The sequence below is a fragment of the Rhipicephalus sanguineus genome, chromosome 5 (genome assembly GCF_013339695.2).
Source record: "Rhipicephalus sanguineus isolate Rsan-2018 chromosome 5, BIME_Rsan_1.4, whole genome shotgun sequence".
In the NCBI taxonomy this organism is placed as follows: domain Eukaryota; kingdom Metazoa; phylum Arthropoda; class Arachnida; order Ixodida; family Ixodidae; genus Rhipicephalus; species Rhipicephalus sanguineus.
Window position 1 is genome coordinate 118,803,176 of NC_051180.1, and position 22,264 is coordinate 118,825,439.

The 22,264-nt window shown below is 48.1% G+C and overlaps 1 protein-coding gene across 1 annotated transcript in view; it reads left to right on the top strand.

The window, feature by feature from the left end:
* LOC119394937 (uncharacterized) overlaps positions 1 to 21,759 on the top strand; it is a 43,908-nt gene extending 22,149 nt beyond the window's left edge. Inside the window, exons 3-4 of the mRNA XM_049416022.1 lie at positions 17,027 to 17,987; positions 18,127 to 21,759. Coding sequence (XP_049271979.1) covers positions 17,027 to 17,987; positions 18,127 to 21,759 — 4,594 coding nt within the window. The remainder of the gene's footprint in view (positions 1 to 17,026; positions 17,988 to 18,126) is intronic.
* Positions 21,760 to 22,264: the final 505 nt, after the last annotated feature.

Below are 22,264 nucleotides of genomic sequence, written 5' to 3' on the forward strand. Positions count from 1 at the left end.
GACCAGATGTTACGTGGTTTTTGGCGGGAACAAGTCACGTGACTAGCTGTTACGTTGTTTTGACGGGAACATGTACCGTGACCAGCTGTTACGTGATGCTACGCGATTTTGGTCACGTGAGCAGCTACGATATGTTACGTGATTTTTAGTCACGTGAGGTGTGCTTACGTGATATTTAGTCACGTTATAAACTGGCCCACCACAATTATTGAGTTCCATGCCGGACAAACTGGCGCACGCGTTGTTGGAAGGTGGAGACGCTGACCGAGGGAGCGCGTGCCGGTTCATGGTGATCATTTCTGTTCGCACTACCCGGCGCAACGGAAAGCTTAGGCCGCTCCGCTAATAAAAAAAACAAAATCGAAATTAATTTGGCGACTGCCTACACAGTAGGTATCTTCCACCCGTGCGATCGTTGAGCAACCTCGGCTTATTAGTTGGATTGATCCACCGGCGAAATAATATAACAGAAGCAGCGCCCGCCACCACATGCGAGCTCAGTGAAGAGGTCGCAACAACCAACTCGCCCATTTTGTTAGTGGAGGTCCCCTCTTCACAATTTCAGCACCAAGTCACGTTTCTCTGGAATTCGAAGAAGAAAGGGTCAAGGGGAATTGCACGCCTTGAGGCGATAGGCAAGGGCCCATGAAGAGTGAGTTCGAATTCGCCATCTCCTGCCGCCCACCGATACATGCTTGATAGAAAACTTGGGACGAAGGAAAAATAAATATCGAAGGAACGCTAGACGTCCCCTGTTTGGCAAACAGGTGCACCGGAAAAAAAGGGCGTATGGCAATAGAATTAGGTATAATTCTATCAAGCGCATCACGCTTGTACGAAGTGAACGCCGTTGTGAATCACGGGACAATCCCCATTCGGTTTCAAGTTCCACCAGCGTTGCTTAGGTTGGTGCAGTGAAAGGACATTGCACCAAATCTAGCCTTGAACGGTCGAAATCGTCATGTACACAACGTCTAAACACTGATCGCATGTCAAAGTTAGCAATAAAATTCACTAACATGCCTAGCGAGCTCGTTAATATCTCCCATACCGAGGCAGGCGGGCAGCCAAGGGATGTGTGAATATGACATTTTCAAGTGCGAAGCGAATTCGAAAAATTCAAATCGAGTGCGAATCGAATCAATCATTTTCGAATACGAATAGTACTACTACTAACTTCCGAAAAAGAAACATTATTTGTCGACCAGTTAGGCACGGAAAAGTGAGTTTGTCATAAAGCAAATTATATAAAAGAAATTTATTATTTGTGCAAGACTATTGCTTGACACTACCGCATATGCTGCCACACATTGTTGTCATGAAGAATGGATAGCTTTCTGGTATGTTCGGGAAGCAGCAACACCGTTATCCATGTCATCACTCCTCCAGACAACGAAAACAGCCGCTCACTAGACATAGTGGTGCTGATGAGTTAATACCGCAGTGACAGTTTAATCCTCTAGGTATGTTTTCTCACTTGGTATGGGCAACGAGATCTGATCGGCACGATGTACACTCCAGGTGCTTCATCTTAGGATAATCAAGAATAATGCTGGGTTTCCTTATTTTTTAACACGAAAGTGTTTTATACCGGGGTCCACCAAAACTTTCATGACGTATTTCCGTCACAGAAATACGTCAGCAAAATAAATGCCATCAAATAGCAAAGAAAAAAAAACTATAAGAAAAAGTTCCGTTGGTAGGAGTCACACCCATGACCTCCCGGCCCGCGACGATGGCTGGCGGGCGTTTAGCCCACTGAGCTACCGTCTATTTTTTTTTCTTTATTGAAACTGAGCTACCGTCTAACACATAACGGAGGCTACATGAACGCGTCTTTTACCTTTCACACTTTCCTGGATAGACGCTATGAGCGTCCCCTTTAAACGGGGGGGGGGGGGCGTGTCTGCCACCAGGCTCGAAAAAAAAAGAAAAGACGCGCCGTTGCTACGACCCTCCCATTCGGCGCGTTTCCAATAAAGTGTAATTTCGTCAACGCTTAAACACATCGAGAGGTGGTTCGCTTAAGCCTCGCTCATAGCATCGATCCATATCGAGAAATAGCTCTCCAACGCTAGCCTGGCCGTCGCACCGGGTTCCCCGCTCGCCCTGAGAAAATTAACGGCCAGGCTAGAGGGAAGATACGACGCGCGTAGCGTTTCTCTTCGCGTTTCGCGACGCTTTGAAGGAGTGCATATCGAGTATCAGTGTTTATTATGTGCTTGTTGCTGTCATATTTGCGCGGGGTCCACCATATGCGGTGTCCACGTATACGTTAAGAAATTCAGCTATCGTAAGGGTTCAATCATGATCATGGGCGTTAGTCGTCGGTACGGAGATATGCCACTAGGCGTCAACGTGAGTGCGTCCACATCAAGCCGTGCTATATCTGCAAAACAACAGTAGACATTGTACAAGCTCTCATATACCAATGCATTATAAACACTAAACTACTACTGTGACGACAATTTTCACTTTCGTGCTATACCGATTCCTAGGACGGAGAGATCAGCCATCTTTTTACATTTCTTCTTATTTTTGCAGTGCCTCTCGAATTATTTCGGCGCTTTTGTTCGGTATAATTTTGGTACCCTAAAAAAACAACGTGCTCAGCCGCATACACAATGTCATGTTTTGGCCACTACACTTCAGTAGTGGCCCAGCGATTGCAAAAACGCATAGCAAAAAGCCACTATTGCATTGGCCGAATTATGATGTATATCAACGAAATTTATTGGCCAAGTGTTCCCACTTCAATAATAACCGCATTCCTCAACTTTGGCCACCAAACGTTCTTTTTCTTCTAATAATCATCGTTGCCTCAGATACTTTTGCAGCAGGCGTCTTTTTTATTCGTTTGTTTCGATAATTGAGTGTAGACAGCAGCTCTGAATAGGTCGTGCGACAGTATCCTTATTTACCCTTTTAGCAAATTTAAGCTCAGGTAGTGTCTCCAAATAATGGTCTTTTATATTCCTTGAATGCGCAAAACCTCTGGTATCATAAAAAGTGGGCGCGGTGGACCGGGAGCGAGTATGTGGTCTAACAGGCCATTCTTCTGTCTTGTTCAGGTGCTTGTTCTTGGATCCGCCGGCTTAACACATCGACGGGAACGTGCGCCTTCCGGAATAAAGCCGCAGTTCGAACCAACCGAATTTGGCAAGCTTCATCGGTGTTCACTGTCATCGGAGGAGCCACATCGTGATATTGCCAGCAGTGTGATATCCGTGCTTCTTGACACCCGTGCGCAGACGCAGTCGGCACCCCATGTGACTGCCGCAGAGCACCTTATAAGGCAGCATCGACACTACTCTTTCAGTGGGCGCGGTGGACCGGGAGCGAGTATGTGGTCTAACAGGCCATTCTTCTGTCTTGTTCAGGTTGGTGATTACTTCAGCTCAATTAAGAGCGACCATCGTGGTCTATTGGTCCTACCGTGCCCACAACGCTTAGTTAGCTGTGCAAATGATGTCTTTTGTGTGTGCTTGCTCTTTATTTGTGGTGACGTGGAGTCAAACCCCGGTCCTTCAACTGAGGCCTTGCTAAGTGAATTGTTAGCTGGTCAAAATAAGTTAGCTGATGAAGTGGCAGCCATTAGAGCTCAGCAGAATAATATGGAAAAGCTCATGGCTGACTGGGTCGCTCGTTTTTCGGAATTAGAAAAGCGAGTGGCACGTGTTGGTATTCTAGAAAATACAGTCAAGTCCTTGGAGGCGAAGTTGACAGATATAGAAGACAAAAGTAGGCGTTCTAACTTGGTGGTTTTCGGCATACCGGAAGAAGCAAAAGAGACCGATTCTATGTTAAAATCTAAAATCTTAGACGATGTATTTTCGAAGAAACTTGACGTTCAGTGTAAATCAATCGGCAGAATTCACCGTCTTGGTAGATCCGGTAAACAACGTCCTGTAATAATTTACTTTCAAGACTATAACGAAAAACAACAAATTCTAAAGAATGCCTACAAACTCAAAGGGACTGTCATTTCTTTGCAAAATGATTACTCGCACACCATAAGGAAGCGCAAGCTCCTGTGGGACAGTGCAAAATCGGAAAAACAGCAGGGAAATAAAGTCAGTCTAAAGGATGACAAGCTACGTGTCAATGATGACACATTTATCTGGGACGACACCCAAAACGAGAGAATTAACATTCGGACCCACGGGTCTTCTAAACAGAAATGACTTGCCCCTGAAATCTGCAAGGAACTACGACTACTTAATATTAACGCGCGCAGTATTGTAAATAAAAGTGACCAACTCGAGGCAATTATTTTAGGATACGCCCCTCACATAGTGGTGATAACCGAGACATGGTTACATGAAGATATTGACGATACGGTTGTTTTCCCCCCTTCTTATCGGGCTTTTCGTCGTGACAGGAATACGAGAGGAGGAGGGGTAACTATTTTGATCAAAGAAGATATTCCAGTCGTACATTTACGTCAGCCTGAAAATATAGAATGCGTTACTTTAAAGATTACATGCTGGAATATGTCATTGTTGGTGTTTGGCGTGTACCGCCCTCCTGATTCATCCCCTCAGTTCTTACATGACCTCTGCGAACACATGTCTTCATTTTCTCATGACAAAATTTTTCTTGTTGGAGATTTCAACCTGCCAGAAATAGATTGGGTAAATGAATACCTTTGTCCCGACCTAAATTTAAATTCTAATTACTTAAGTAATATCATGTTGTACCCCAACTTGAGGCAGGTTGTCAATCAACCGACACGTGTTCATGGCAAGTCAGCAACGGTACTTGATCTTGTCTTTGTCAGTCAAACAATCAGTGATTTTTCTGTATCGGTTGAACCAGGTATATCTGATCACTACATGGTGTATTTTTCCTGTCTAATACAGTCTTGTAGCACCAATCCATGCAAAAGGGTGACTGTTAAAGATTTCTCGCGCGCCAGAGACGAGAGTGTGTCGGACTTCCTTGATTTTAGTCTCAACAGTTTTCATGGTGACGATGTTATCAGTCTTTGGAAAAAGTTTATAAACATGTGCATGTACTGTATTAATAATTTTATTCCTGAAAAAACAAAGAAAATGGCAAAGAAAAATCCCTGGATGACGCGAGAAGCGCTGCAACTAAAAAGAAAGATTAAACGCTTAAGACGACAAGGTGCCTCTCGTGATACTATTCAAAATATCCAACCTAAATTAAATGAAATAGTGAAAAACGCAAAAGAAAGGTACTTCCAGCATACGCTGCCAGGTTTTATGCGAAATGCCCCGGAAAAGTTTTGGAGGTACTTAAAAGAAAAAACAAGGTCAGTTGACCAAATTGTACACGAGGGATCCCTGGTCGTCGAGAAGCAAAGCATTGCTGATCATTTTAACAAATATTTTCATAGTGTTTTTTCCCGTTCTTGTGATCTGCCGTTAATAAAACATATGCCTCACATTGTTCTACCCGATATAGTATCGCAACCAGGGGTAGTTTCTATGCTGGTCAATCTGAAAACTAAGTCATCACCTGGTCCGGATGCCTTACCGAATGCTTTTCTGCGCAGATATGCAGAAAAGTTGTCCCATTTTCTAGTTGTCATTTTTCATGCATCTTTATCTTCTGCAGTTCTTCCTAGCGATTGGTTGAGGGCACGTGTCGTACCTGTGCCTAAGAAAGGAGATGCAACACTTTTAACTAACTATCGTCCGATTTCACTAACATCGTCTTCGTGCAAGCTGCTTGAACATATCATAGCAAACGAGATTAACAAATTCCTTTCTGATAGAAATATTCTCTCTAACTACCAACATGGCTTTCGTAAAGGCTTTTCTACGGTTACCCAACTGACTTCCATCGTTCACAATTTTGCGTCTGTCCTTGACAAATCTGGGCAAATTGATGTAGTTTTTTTAGATTTTAGGAAAGCGTTTGACCTTGTATCGCACTGTAACCTTATAAAAAAACTCGAAATAATTAACTTGCCAGCATATTTAATTAATTGGATTTCTGCCTACCTGACTAACCGTAAGCAATTTGTTGTTATCGATGATAACTTTTCGGGTGAACTTCCGGTAACTTCAGGAGTCCCACAGGGCAGTATTTTAGGACCTTTGTTATTTTTAATTTACATTAATGACATCACTAACACAATTACAGAGCCCGTTCAAATCAGATTGTTCGCCGATGATTGTGTGGTGTTCAATGAAATAACTTGCAGTGACGACCAAGTTGCACTTAATTCTAACCTTCAAAACATCGTATCCTGGTGTGGTAAATGGAATATGGAATTAAATGCAGAAAAGTCTGTCTATATGAAAATCACCAAAAAGGTTAAAAAGTTATCCTTTCCCTATAATATCGCTTCCAAACCCCTGATTGAAGTTAATCAATTTAAGTACCTAGGTGTAACTGTTACTAACAATTTATCCTGGAATACGCATGTCTCTAACATCTGCAAGTCTTCTTTCCGTAAGCTCTGCTTTTTAAGGCATAAATTAAAACAGGCTCCCCACAACACTCGTCTAACAGCTTATTACTCGCTAATCCGTCCAAAATTAGAATATGCATGCACTGTGTGGGACCCTTACACCAAACGTAACACTGACGCATTAGAAATGATACAACGCAAAGCAGTAAGATTCATTTTCTCCAAATACCGTTCAACTGATTACCCATCAACCCTAATGCTAACTAATAGCATTCCAACATTGCAACTACGGCGTAAAATTCTCAGACTAAAGTTCATGTTTTTGCTGAAAAATAACAGTTTATCCCTTAACCCGCAGCCTTTCATAACTCCGCTCGAAGCACGCCGGACAAGGCATCGCCATGCTGAATCCCTAACGCCTTATAGCATTAAAACCAACCTATTTAAGTATTCATTTTTTCCGCGTACAATAACAGACTGGAACAACTTGCCTTGTGAACAGCTGTCCAATATTGACGCTATTGCACAGTTAAGTTGTTAAGTTTTCTGTTTTTTTTATATATATATGCTTTGTATATGCCTTTTTGTACATGCCTTGTATATGCTTTGTATATGCTTAGTTTATATGCCAAGTTTTGTATTGTTTCCTTTTTTTTTCGCTCCATACTTACAATGTTGTTTCCCTCTTGTTATCATTATTTGTATTTACCATGCCCCTCCTGCTTGGGCCCTTACCTGGGCCTGCAGTATGTCATAAATAAATAAATAAATGACTGCTGACTGGAAGTAATATCTTGTTTCAGTTTACAATTTCTGGCGTGAGCGAAGTTCGAAGAGCGAAGGTTGAAGAAAGAGGTTTTCAAGCCGGATCTAGATGGGAAGCTGGACGGAAATGGCCGTTTTTTACCGTGTGAAGCCGTATAAAATGAAAGACTTCGTACAGCCTTTTCATGAACAAGCCTATTCACATATTTGACACCTGTGCACCGCATATAACACGGAAGGATTACATCCAGTGCCCGATCACATTGCACTTTAGAAGAGTAGAAGCTTGGGCCAGCTGGTTATGCATACTTGGCAAAATGAAGCGCAATAAACTGGACAAAAACGATCAGAGAGAAAGACTAAGTGCTGCTAACAAATGTCAACATTTATTCGAAAGTATCGCCACAGCTCCACAATATGCGCATGAGCACAATACATCTGATGGTCAGCAAGAAAAAAAAAGGCAAGGCGCAAAACAAAAACAAACTTGATAACACTAACATGTGGCAAATGAATGCGCAAGAATGTCTGATAGAAATGTGGCACGTAAGTACGCCTAGGTACGCAGTTGACTGCGTAAAACCTTTGAACCTAAAGGCGCACTTCAACACTCTAAGTAATCGTCGAATGGCTTCAATAAAAGAGGTTATTGCCTCACGATTCAACTGCGGCAAAAATGTTTAGACTCTGTCTAGTACGAGCGGAGTTACCGGGGTTTATCTCAGGCTGCAAGCGCTTTCTCAGTTCGTTCGTACTAGCGAGCGCGCTGAATTCTAGACAGGAAGGGAATGACAAAGGGGCAAGAGGATACGCCCGTTCGTCAGCGCGCGTTAGGACCTTGAGCACTTTCTCACCTTTTTTTCTTCGAAAGCACGGCTAACTTTCAGTGCGATTGCCAGCACGCGCGCGGGCACGTGGCGGCATCTTCCTGCGGCCGTTATAGCTTTTTTTTTATTTGCGACATAGACTTGCCCTTAAGGGCATAATATTTGTTGTGTATATTTATATTAAATGTGTGCCGTTAGGCTGCTGTAGCGAAGGCCAGCTTGCAGGAGATGACGGGAGCATTCCGACTGTAACCCTTGGCATGTCCATATAAGGTGGTACGCAACTGCTTGCATCACCGGAACAGAACAGTACGGACATTTAGCATCCACTGGTAAATGCGACCAGTTCCATGTTGACATAACAGCCGGGGTAAGGGTCACCCGTGCCCGAAGCCTCCTAAGCACGACATCCTCCGCCCTAGTGAGGTGAAGGGGAAGAGAGCAGACGCACGGTGGGATAAGAGCGCGTGTATCCTGCCGGAGAACATTTTTACGGGCACGGAGTGTATTTAGGGGTTGAGGTAGAAGGGGAATAGATGGGAGGTCTGTATTAGGAGGGCAGTGTGCCTGTTGGTCAGCAGCAATATTGTGAGGGTTCACAGCATGGCCTTGAATCCAGTGCACCCTGATGCAAGTGGCTGTATTACGGTTCACCTTATGTATCGCCTCGCAGATTTCCATCGCCTTGTGAACTTTCTTGAGTTCCTGAATAGCCGCTAAAGAATCAGTGGATACGTCAAGTTGCTTAATTGTAGGCAGCTTAGAGGTGACAGGCATCCCGCACTGCGTCATGGATGGCTTGAAGTTCCATTACAAGAGGACTGGCTTCCGTAGATAGATAATGCTGGTGACCACTGATGAAATTATGCGTGGTACTTAGGAATGATGTCCTCCCGCCGTCTTGCAGGATAGCAGCATCTGTATAGACTTTGCAGGTATTAGCGTATGGTGCTTCGATGATAGAGCGTTCGTCAATAATACCTGATGTATCGCTGCGCCGTAACTTGGTTGTTTACTTAGATGTGATGGTGGTGAATTCGCAGGGACACATTGTATCGGACTGGTTATCAGTGCGAGACCCGCGTTGAAAGTGAGCATGCAACGCAGCAACAACCCGAACAAATTGTTTTTTTTCTTATTTCCCGCGCGTTTTCCCTTTGCGAAATTAGCTCTGCAATTGTGTTCAGCTGGGCGTGCTCCTGTAAAGTTGGTATCAGAGTGATGCGGGGTAACGCTGTTATTGTGTGCATGGCATCACGGTTAATATTCTCTAACTGTGTCAGCTGTGCCAAAGTTAAACGTTGAAATTGCGCCTGGTATAAAATTCTTGGATGCAAAACTGTGCGTACGAGCCGTCGAGCTACATCAGTATGATAGATAGATAACTTTATTGTACACCGAGGGAGGAGAGCCGGGTTTTACCCCGACGCCCCTGCGGGCCGCTCCCACGTTGGAACAGGCAGGGAGTACCTGCCTGCGGCATCGTGGGCCCCTTGGATTGCCCGAAGCTGACGGTGACGATCCGTACTTTTGATGGCGGAATAATCCCTTGTCTTGGGATGATTTGCGCCTTGAGTTCCTTGGGTATGTGGGGGCAGTCCCACATCATATGCTCAAATGTACACACACACCCACAGTCCGGGCAGTCAGGAGATATATTCATATAAATAGATACATTAGCTGGGCAAGGGTAAACCCCTGTCTGTAGTAGTCTGAGCGTAACTTCTTGTCCTCTGGTAAGATGCGAATGGGGTGGAGGAAAGACCCTACGACTCAGACGATAATGTGAAGTGACTTCGTTAAATGTCGCTAGAACGTCCCGCGACCCTCGATCAGCCGCACCCCCATCCAGAGGATCGGCCCCGGGCGGGGCGGAGCGGTCCAACGTGCCAGGGCCGTGAAGCCCAGCTCCACCTGCTTTTGATGCAATGCGGTGAATGAAATGAAGCGTTTTTTCAATTTCAATTAAATAACATTATTTTTTCAAAAAACATAAGCTTTTAAGGGGGAAAAATGGTGGCCGGGAAGAAAGCTGTCCAATGACAGCTTGACAAAGCCCCAGCCACCCATCGGCGGTTGTGGAACTATGCCTGACTTTGCGGAACCAGTACGCACCACTGCAGGACCGGTGAATGTCAAGACCCAGTATGCGGACTTCCGAAGCCGCAGGAATTGTCATTGTATCAAGTGTAAATGTTAAGGGGCACTGTGTGATTTTTCTGCGTCCTGCCTTGTTAGCCACCAAAACAGAGCTTGATTTTTGGACGGAAATGTCCAACCCTGCGTTCCGAGTGTAGTTCTCAAGTGCATCAAGGGCTTGCTGAAGCTGTTGAGCTTGTCTGGAGACGTCTTTTGCACAGATCACAAAGTCACATCTTCAGCATACATTAGAAACTTGACGTCTGGAATTTGGGTGTAGTTGCCAAGCTAGAGGTATTAGCGCAACGTTGAACAGGAAAAGCCAAAACGGAACGTTGTGCGACACCTCTGTTGGACGTGAAGCAACCTTCTGGCTTTCCATCTACTCTTATCCCTTTCAGTCACGGTGTGTACATATGTACACATAAACTTCGAAGTCGCATCACGCACCGTGTGTTTCTTCAAATGACCTGAAACTTAGTGTGCACATTCGTGCAGGCTTTCTGAGTGGACAACTAGCGCTTATTTAACTTCATTATGCTGTATATTGCTGCAGATTCTCACTTTGCTAGAGACACTACCATGTTCGACGATCGTTCGACGTGCGACGTTCCAGGGCCAACGTCAAGAATATTTTTTTCTTCGCTCGAGAAGCATACAACCAAAAAAACAAACCGTGCATGCATTTTGGGCCTAATAGCTGATTCCTTTTATGCAAGGATTGAAGCTGACTGATTGCAGAATAATTAGATATTTAATTACACGCTAATTAGCATTAATTACTGGAACTCACGCAAAACAACACATTCCTTCATTTTATTTCTTGGAATGTAATACTGAGTGCCTTGAAATCATGCCATGGACGTTTGATGCATTTGCAGACAGTGCATCATAATTCGTGACTGAAAGGGTTATAGGAAATGTGCGGTTGTGAATAAATGAGTAGATTAATCTTACGACCCGCGGTGGAAGTCCCAGCTCAATGAGGTTGGAAATAATGACTTCATGGTCTATATTGTCATAAGCTTTCGTTATGTCGGTTGCTACAACCGTGCGTCCTGCGTGGCTCTGTGGTGAAACCTGTAAAATGTCGTCCGACAAGATAGAAAGTTCATCATCAGTTGCCGAATGAGAACGGAATCCAATTTGAGCCGGATGGTATTTATTCTGTCGTCCAAGCCACCAGGAAATACGTGTGGCTAGTATCGTTTCAGCTAGCCTGTAGACGGTCGCAGTCAGTGAAATTGGGCGTAAAGCTTGCAGGTTATTTGGAGACTTTCCTGGTTTTGGAATCAGGACAACTGAATGTTTCCAATCAGATGAGACGTCCCCAGCCTCCCATACTTTATTGATAGCGTGCAGAAGTGCGCCAAGAGCTTCACCCTCCATGTTCTTGAAAACTTCGTAAGGAATACCGTCGGGACCAGGTGTTGTTCTGTTCTGCGAAGTGTCAATCGCCACTGCCACTCATTATAACTATGCGGCTGACGATGCTCAAATGAGCCAATGGCCGTGGAATTTGGTGTTATGGCGCGGTCATTTTGGTTTATGGCATCATTTGTCGAAAAAGAGAGAATGATTTCAAGCTGATTTTGATAATTAATTGTAAATTTCAGGCCGCTTGCGGCGCCGTAATGTTTGGCTTGCGTGTTCTTAGAAGCCTCAGCTACCGATCGGCGTGTTTTGTGACCACATTGAAAAAGTACTGCAGGGCCCCTTTTAAGCTAAAAAAAGAACTTTACGTCATAGACGCCGCAGATGTCGAATGTCGTGCTCGTTGAAAGAAAGCCTACGAGATAGCGCGATTTGATAAACTATTACAACCACGATGAGTGCGAGAAAATAATAGGCTACTATGCTTATATCGAAATGGCAAATTGGTTAACTACATAAAGGCAGACTGCCTTACTGAATGGCAAGAAACTATTTCACATAAGTGACTGTTTTGGTGTGTTCGTTCTGAAACTGATCGTCTCATCAATAACACAGATATACCTGAATTACTTCTAGATGAGCCTAGCTTTGAAACAGCCTCTCTCTGTACACTGCAACAGATGTCGCTTATATTTGGAACACCTTTATTTCAAATCGATAAACTATATTCTCTTTTCGGTTCAAGTTCGGTTCGTGTTCAGAAAAGCTTCCAGAATATCTGTACCGTTCAGTTCCGTTGAAAGTTCTGGTTTCGGTACAGTTTTTCGGACCGGGTTCAAGTTCGGTTCGGATCACCGCCCTCGATTCAGACTAGGGCTAATATTATCTAATAACCGTAGTAATCTTTCCCAGCTTCGATTTCATGCAGAGCACCGACTACATTGGTAAACTGGTAGTACGACGTAATTCAGCCAACTCAGGATGCTTTCGTTACTAGTTTTCGGCGTATATTTAACTCGGAATGTGTATTACGGTAAAACGACTCCGCGAAGCACATCTTTGGACCTTTGTTAATTTCGGTTGACGGTAAGTTCAATGCATATACATACTTGTCGTATGTATGTACTTTCTCCTCATTTCCCACATCATCAGCGCATGAGGTGTCAGCGATGCACGTGCAAGGCAAGTACGGTGTACTCAACAGGCCTATATTTTCTCTGTAATCGTATCTACCGGTTTTACGGTTAATTGTTTATTTTGTATATGTTTACCTTTGAACTTTCCACCAGCGCCTTCATACAATAATGTGCCATGAGTTAAAGTGAGCTGTATTACTATAACTTAAAATGAGATAGAGAGCACTTCAATATTGTAGGATTACTCATGGAGTGTCACAAAATCATGTACGATAAATACAGTAACAAGGTGTAATGTTTTTGTATCATTATTCCAGTATTTCGCGGTGAGGGGCCCTTTATTGTGTAAGGACTGCCTTGGAGTCCTCTGATATTCACAGACACCTCAGTACCGCATCTAAAGAAACAGTCGCGCACGACTCACTAGAAATCAGAGCCAGCGAATCGAGCACGATGCCTGGCTAGCTTTGATGTGCGCAAAGTGAAACCGACACGCCGGCGGTGCCCGGGTGACAGAGCGGAAAGGTTTCGATTTCTCCGTTGCGCAAAAAGCGAACACCGACCACCGCGGCACGTGGACTGAATCGAGCGCGATCATGTTCGTATCTACTTTTCCACCAAAATGCTCGCGCTCCAACTCAATTTCATCGTCCGGTCACGTTTCTTGCAATCCGGAGAAAACGTCGCCACGAAATGTTTGCCTCGGGGTAAGAGGCCGAGACCTCGGCAATGTCGGTACCACTCCCACATCTGTTGTTACGTTTACATCTTAGAAGAGTGTGCGTCTTAGAAAGAAAGAATAATCTACACTCAGAAGGAAAGGCGTAGACTAGCAAACTGTTGTAAGGGGCTACGGATCGAAATTGCACAGGAATGAACATATTTGAAAAGAATATGACTTGCAAAGAAGCCCAGCATGTGCTTCAAATTTGGTCTGTACGTGGAATCAGCGGCCGAATACAGGGACTTAGATTTTTGAAAAACTACTCGTACAATTCAAGCTCCCCCGCAGTTCAAAACGTCACCTTGTAAGTAAGCAGAAGGACATTACTTGAATGAATGTATAAAGAAGTGCTTGCTATGCTCGCAACATATGTGCAAGATATGAAAGCATTCTAGCACTCTTTTATGGTTCCGGGAAGGGCCTCGTTTTGCATTTGACATACTTGTGACACGTGCCTAACGCTTTGCACGTTGTTTATTGCATTTCATTCAAACTTCGAGAGCTCTAGGGTACAACTTCCACTTCGATCTTTACTGAATACCAAGGAGAAAGCTTGTTCAAAGCAGACGACTACTTTTTGATATTTCACAGCGCTTGCCTTTTTGCTAAACGATGAAAAGCTTCCACTTACCTGCAAGCTGAAAACTTGCGCGCTCCACGTGTGCGGCTTGAAAGGTTGCTTTCAACCCACTTTCAATCATATTCTCCAGTTTAGCCATTTTAGAAACAAAAATAAAAGATCCCAGTGAAGCCGTAAAGCTTGAGGACGTGTTTGCCAGCCATTATGTGATGAAAACAGAAAAAAAAATAATGAAGGGATAAGGTTCATATATGCTTCAGAACCCCCCCCCCCCTTTCCTGTTTCCCATGCTGAGGTAACGACGTGTAGCTTACAGGATGGAAAATGGAGCTAGTGTACGTTGAAGGTAGCGTCTTTGTATTGACTGTGCCTGTAAAGCAAACTACCGTTTCATATGTTAAAGATGTTTAGTTTACACACTAACGCTGTGCGCCGGCGCGTATGGTTATCATATTGAGGTCTTTAAAAGGATGAGTTCGCTCGAGGCGAGCTGTAATTTTTCTATTCTAATGAGCCACGCATATAAGGCACGTGTTCTGTCTTTTACATCAGCCTCATTACGGTGTGACATGTACATACTACGATAATATTATATTCTTTGTTTTCCTTCTCCTTTCGTGCCCTCCTCCTCCTAGGGCCTTTCTGTCCGCAGTACCCTTCCCTTATACAGAGTACCTTGTAGGCACCATACATATACGCCGGCAGAATTCTCTGTTCTTCATTAAAGAAGCACGACCTGGGTACGGGTTAGCTCGTAATCCATTTCAAATTGTGATCACAGCGCAAAGTAAGACACGAGACAGAGAGCAACGAATGCTCGTTTCTCGTGTCTTACTTTGCGCTGTGATCACAACTTCATTAAAGAACTCTCTCTTTCTCTCTGTCTCTAGCTGCCTTTTACAAACAATCGACCGATGTTAGCGCATTTTCCCATTAGAGAGAGTAAAATTCTGGCAACTGTAACATGTACAATCAAGGTTTATTACATGACACATTAAGAAATATTCCTCAAGTACACCACGCTTTAAAACACTATAGCGTCAGGTTAAGAAAGTTGTGATTCAACGTAAAACCTGGATCTGCAAGCTGCACATGTTACAGCACCCAGCGTGATGAAATTGAATACGCGAATTTGCAGCTTACATGCAATCCTAATAGTGCTTTCTGCTCTTCTACAGAATTTTTATAGTTTGGGCTAAGCGACATATTTCAAAGTAATATACCATACTTCATGCGTTTCCGCTGTAAGTGGATTACTGCAAGCCAATTGCGGAATTATTAGGACACCAATTATTTCATATTTACAGAGATGTAAATTTTGGACTTGAGTGTTTTAAAGCAATTGATATCTTTGCGCTGCATCTTCAAAATAACGAAATATATGGTCTTGGTATGAAAGAGAGTTCTGTTCGGCTCCTAAATATGTCTTAAGTAAATACTGTTACATCCTATATATTAATAAAAGATTGGTTTATTTAATGACGCTGTGAAGTGTACCATAATGTTGTAGCGCGATATTTGACAAACCCTTGCCAGCAGTATAAGAGTTTTACGGAAGCTGCAGAGTACCAAATCGGAATACTCCATGCTATAAGCTAGAGTATACGCAGTCTGTGGACTTGATTTGCGAGCACCGTCAAATATTGTTCGAATGACCACGGCAAAAAGCTCAATACGCCTTCACTACACGACGAATCGTTTTGGCCTGAGGTTTCGCCTTACTGCATAACCAATGTTTCCGGTATCCTTCCATGCCGCCAAATCATATAGGCTTTTCTTCAGTGTGTCTGCGATAAAGTAATTTCAGTGGCCAGGTCGTGCTATCCGATATTCACCAGCCGACGGAGCAGTACTTTAAGGACGGCCGCTCTGTTCTGTGCACTGAAAATGAATGTACGTTAGTACGTTAGCTCGATTCCCCATTTTGTGGCCGACGGTACCTTGGCGGAATTTGTCAGAGGGGGAAATGATTGTCCACTTTTCCAGCGCACTTCGGGGCAGGCGTGCCGATATCCATTTCGACTGACGGGTTGGGTGAACTTGGTGAGCGCTGCAAATGAAAGTCGTTTATTTAGGACAGCGGGCTAACGAGTGTTCGCTTGGCGGGAAAACTGCGCCAACTCTTTAAGCCTTCCCTATCGATCTCGACGGAATTAGAAACGGTGGGCAATCCGATTGTCGTGAAACGATATACGAGAGGCCTGGGAGTAGCGGAGCGAGTAAAATGCTTAAGAGGAATGATAATGAGAACTAACAGACAATAATGCCAAGGAAAGTATAGGGGATGTTTTTAGTAATAAATGTAAGGTAATTGTGAAGAAAGAAAAGTGGACGAAAAGAGAGCTTGCCGCGCGCAGGGACCGAACCTGCGACCTTCGAATAACGCGTCCGATGCTCTACCAACTGAGCTACCGCGGCGGCCATCCCCCCGTCCACTTTATAGGGTATATGTGTGCATTTAAACGTGGGAGCGTCAGTCAGCGCCGCCAGTAGCCATGACGGCGAGTGTGGAACACTCTTTTTCTGCCTTGTTGGCGTCACGTAGCACGTGAACTTATTACGAGCTGGCAGCTGACTAATAATCCTTCGCATACTACCTGAAAGCATCAAGTCTGCCAGAACGAGACCCTCGCTATGAATGAAGGAAAGAAGTGTTAATTTCAAGGGCTCGTTTTCTTTGTTATACACAATATTAATGAGAACTAACAGACAATAACGCCAAGGAAAGTATAGGGGATGTTTTTAGTAATAAATGTAAGGTAATTGTGAAGAAAGAAAAGTGGACGAAAAGATAGCTTGCCGCGGGCAGGGACCGAACCTGCGACCTTCGAATAACGCGTCCGATGCTCTACCAACTGAGCTACCGCGGCGGCCATCCCCCCGTCCACTTCATAGGGTATATGTGTGCATTTAAACGTGGGAGCGTCAGTCAGCGCCGCCAGTAGCCATGACGGCGAGTGTGGAACACTCTTTTTCTGCCTTGTTGGCGTCACGTAGCACGTGAACTTATTACGAGCTGGCAGCTGACTAATAATCCCTCGCATACTACCTGAAAGCATCAAGTCTGCCAGAACGAGACCCTCGCTATGAATGAAGGAAAGAAGTGGTCGCGAATGTGCCCCATGGCACCTCTGCCACCATCCTCTACCGCCCCAAGGGCAGGAAGAACAACTTCCTCTCCCTCAGCCGAGACGCAATTGCAGCACAGCTCTCGAAGGTGCCCGGCACGAAGCGTGTGCGCGTAAACTTCCGTGGCAATGTTGTTGCGATTGACACCACACCCGGAGCTGACACCTCCAGTCTCCTGGCAGTGGAAAGCATCGGGGAAGTGGCTGTCAACGCCAAGACCGCCAACAAAGGGACATGTACCGGCGTCCTTCATGGTGTTGACGCTGCTTTTGACGAGGAGGTCCTCAAAAAGAACATTGAGAGCTCCGCTCCCATCCTCTCTTGTGCCCGTACCGGACGCAATGTCCTTCTCCGATTCGCGGGTAACGCACCGCCAGCTGAGGTGGCGTTATTTAAGCAGACCCGCCCTGTGCGTGCTCGTCGTCGCCGCCGTCTCCAGTGCGTTGGCTGCGGCGCTTTCGGACACACTCATGCGACGTGCACCAGCTCCCCACGCTGTTCGCGCTGTGGCGACGACCACGCCCGCGCCGACTGCGTTGCAACCTCCCCCAAGTGCCTACACTGCGGCGGCCCCCATCCCGCTACCGAGCCCCGATGCCCTCGCTGGCAACACGAGAGGAAGGTGCTAGAAATCATGGCCTCTGCGGACCCGCCCCTCTCTCGTCGTGAGGCCGAGAGGAACCTTAAGAGCGACGGAAAAGCCGCGCCTGCTCGAGCACCGTACACTGGCATTTCCTCGGCGGTGCAACCGGGCCGATCGTACAGTGCGGTTCTTTCGCCCCCTGCCGCCGAACCCTCGGCCCCCGACAGCGAGGTGCAAAAGGACATGGTGATTGGTGCCCTGGTCGCTGCCGTGCAGGCCCTCATCGGAACAATACCGCAATCCAGCCCTGTGTTCGAGCTGTGCAACGCGGCCCTGGCCGCACACGCTGCCCTCAACCAACATGGCTAGCAACAAGGTGTTTCGGCCGCGGATTCTTCAATGGAACGTTCGTTCTCTCCGCTGCCGTCACGCCGAGCTGTCTACCCAACTCCTCCGACGCGAGTACGACGTCTTGCTGCTGCAGGAAACCTATGCCCGCGTCGGAACACTCAACCTGCCCGGCTTTGTCGGCTATCACAGCACCACGCAGTGCGAACTTGAAGAGTGTCGCGCCGTTCGGTGCAGCACTGCCTCGCATCCTCCCGGCACGTCGCGGGCTTCGGTGTATGTGCGCGCCGACCTTCCTCACGCTGTGGTGGACATCGAGGACATTCTCTGTGACACCCTTGAAGCCGTCGCCCTGACTGTGCGCATCGGGAGCACGGACACCAGTGTCGCGAGCGTGTACGTGCGCACATCGAACTACTCGGCACGCTGGGACACCAATTTCGTGTGCCGCCTCGCAGACAGCCTAAACCGCGACGCGGTCATCGGTGGCGACTTTAACTCTCACCACACCTCGTGGGGCAGTGGCGTGACGAACCATCGTGGGCGCGACCTCCTCAGTGCCGTGCAACGAGCCGGACTGCTCGTTATAAACACGGGTAGTTGTACTCTCGCGCGCCGTGGTGTGTCCGACAGTGCCATCGACCTGACTCTCGTGGGTGGTATGTGTAATTATGAGTGGCAACGTGCACCGGACTCCCAGGGCTCCGACCACTACCCCATCGTGGTCAGACCCCCCACAGCTAACATCAGGTGCACTCGGACCTACAGTGTTGTGAAGTGGCCGCGCTTCAGAGAACTGTGTGCTACAGCGCCAGTCTCTGCAGACTTCTTCACCGCGCTGGCCGAGTGCCACAACGCAGCTACCACCCGCTGCACCGTGCCTGCGGGCACCCCCGCACCGGACATCTGCCTCCTCAACCTTCGTGCTGCGCGACGCAGGGCGCAGATTGTGGCGGTGCGATCGCAAAGTGAGGAACATTGGCGGGTGTACAACTGCATTGACGCGGTATGTCGCAGGCACGCCAGACGTCGCCGCAACCAGAGCTGGGGGAGCCTCTGCTCTTCTCTGGACGACCCACGGAACCACGCTCGCGCATGGCGAATCTTTGCAGCCGTAGTCCGCATCAGAGAGCCACGCTGCCCGGTCCTCTGCGTTGCGGTTGCCATGAAAATCACCACACCGGAGCTGGCTGAATTGCTGGCGGACAATTTCGCACCTCCGGCCTGCCCAGTTCCACCCCAAGGGCTGCCCCCTCTCCCCGCAAACAACAGGCCGGCGCTGTTTAATCCTGAGCGGTTTTTCCCCACCGAGGGCATCCTCCTCGAGATCCGTGCACTGTGCACTGAGGATTTCACACTTAGCGAGCTGACGGTGGTGCTCAACAGCCGCAGGAAGCGATCTGCCCCGGGAGCGGACGGCATCACTTACCAGGCGCTGCGGAATATTGATCATTCCATGTTGCCCCGACTGCTGGACGCCTACAACGTGGTATGGCGCACTGGACAGCTCCCTCCTGGTTGGAAAGAAGCACTCGTGGTGCCGATTCAGAAGCCGCGGAAGCCGGCGACGGAACTCTCTTCCTACCGACCGGTTTCACTCACTTCGGCTGCAGGAAAAGCCATGGAGGCCATGGCACTACGGCGCCTTCGTTGGATAACCACCGGGACCAACGCCTTTCCACGCGAGCAGAGTGGATTCCGCCCAAGTCGCTGCACTTTTGACTCGCTCGCCGACGTGGTTTCCAGCCTTGAGGAGGCCAAATTCCGCGGGGAGTACGGCATTCTAGTGCTCCTCGATGTGAAGAGCGCTTTCGACAGCCTGCCCCACGCATCGATTTTGGACGCTCTTCGCGACCTCGGTGTGGGTGGGCGGATGCTATCCTACGTTGAGGGATTTTTGGGCGACCGTTCCCTTCGTGTTCGTGTGAGTTCCGTATTTAGCGGCCCTCGTCCCGTCACTGCTGGCGTCCCTCAGGGAAGCATACTCAGTCCCTTCCTGTTTAACCTGGTGCTGGCCAAGCTGCCGGATTTTATCCCGTGCGACACGCCCTGTGAAGTGCGTTCGGCGATTTACGCTGATGACATTGCGCTGTTTGCCTGCGGCCCCGGCTACCATCGTTCTGCTCTGCTCAGGTCACTCCAGGTCGCCATCGACGCGGTCGACGCATTTCTCAGTGGAATTGGACTGACGCTCGCCGCCTCCAAAACGGAGGCTCTGCTCGTACACCCGCGAGCGTCGACACGCTTCAGCACACCACGGCTCTCGCTCCGGGGACTTCCTATCGAATGGAGCAAGAAGGTGCGCTACCTCGGAGTGACAATCGACAACCGTCTTAGCTGGCGGCCCGCTGTCGACGACCTGAGGAAGGGAAACCGCAAGGTACTCATCGCAGCTCGTAGTCTCCTTGCGCGCGGCCGCGGCTGCACCCCGGCTCTTGCCCTACGCGTCTACAACGCCGTCGCTTCAGCCCGGGTTCTATACCACGCACCGATGGCTTCGCTGAGTGCCTGCCAGCTGGCTGCCTTGGACACCGATCATCGGAACGCCGTACGGGAGTACTACGCACTCCCTCACAACTCCCAAGTGGGCCATACCCTCGCTGAGGCAGGGGAAACGCCCATCTCTCTGCAGATCACCAAGACAGCTCTCAACCACGTGTGGCGCCTGAACAACACGGCGCAAGGGGGTCGCCTGGTCGACCGGCTCCACTCTCTCCCTCACTCATCTCTGGGGCAGCGGGTGAGGGAGTACATGTCGATCGTACCGGACACGCCTTACCGCAGCTGGCCGGCCATCCCTTCGTACCGCCACACCCCCCTGGTCATACACAAGACCCTCGCGGGCATCAAGGCAAAGGCGCGCACCCCCCTAGCAGCAATGCAGCAGGAGTGTTCCGCCCTCTTGCACGATCAGCTGGCCGGGCGGCTGCTTGTTTACGTCGACGGCTCGGTGCTCCCCGACGGCTCCGCCGCCGCTGCCTGTGTTGCGCCGTCGGTTGGCGCGGTTCGCAAGTGCCGCCTGCCCTGCCTGGCCTCCTCCACGGCGGCGGAGCTCGCCGCCATCAACCTGGCAGCCGATTTCCTGCTGGAGCAGTCATCGATCAGTGCGGCAGCCATCATCTGCGACTCCCGCGCGGCCTTGGCTGCCATCTCTCGCGAGGAGGACGGTAGTCTTCTGGCGCAGAGGGTAGCCAGGCAACTGCACGCCGTGAAGCAATGCGGATGCGACCTCTCGCTGCACTGGGTCCCTTCACATGTGGGTATACCAGGGAACGAGGCAGCCGACCGAGCTGCAAAGGACGCGCACGACCCCAGCACCGCGGTCACCGACTGCGTGAGCTTCTCGGACGTCGGTCGTCTCCTAATAGCCTGCTACGTGCGCGAGCGACATCCAGATCTTCGCGTGGCAGCCGGCACGCCGCCGCGGCGGCTCCCTCTCAAGGGACTCTCGCGAAGGGACCGCGGGTTCCTTCTACGTCTCCGCACTGGGGACAACTACACCGCCGAGCGCAAGCATCGGCACTCCGGGCGTGGCAGTCCATACTGCATCGACTGTGGCGACTTGGAGACACTCGACCACCTGCTGCTCGAATGCCCTGCTGGTGACGCGAGCAGGCAAGTGATGCTCGCCGTGTACAGCCAGCTTGGACTTCCTCGGGCAACAGCACAGCACCTTCTCTTTCCGGTGTGCCGCCGCGAGCACGTCAAGCGTGCTCTCTCTGCCCTGCTGGACTTTGTTGACGGCAGCGGACTGCGTGAGCGCCTCTAATTAGTTCTCGTTGTGTTTTTCCTTACCGGTAGACAGCCTAGTGAAGCCCCATCCCACTTTTTTTTTCTCTACTCTCGTTCCGTCCTCTCCCTTTCGTACCTCCACTCTCTTCTTTTACCTCCCCATACCCCTCCCCCTGTGCACTACTGCTGAGGTGTCCCACTTTGATGGAGACAGTTGCGGGGTGCACTTTTCTCTTCAGTTCTTTCTTACTTAAAAACCACTCCCCCCCCCCCCCCCCCCAATTTCAAGGGCTCGTTTTCTTTGTTATACACAATATTAATGAGAACTAACAGACAATAATGCCAAGGAAAGTATAGGGGATGTTTTTAGTAATAAATGTAAGGTAATTGTGAAGAAAGAAAAGTGGACGAAAAGATAGCTTGCCGCGGGCAGGGACCGAACCTGCGACCTTCGAATAACGCGTCCGATGCTCTACCAACTGAGCTACCGCGGCGGCCATCCCCCCGTCCACTTTATAGGGTATATGTGTGCATTTAAACGT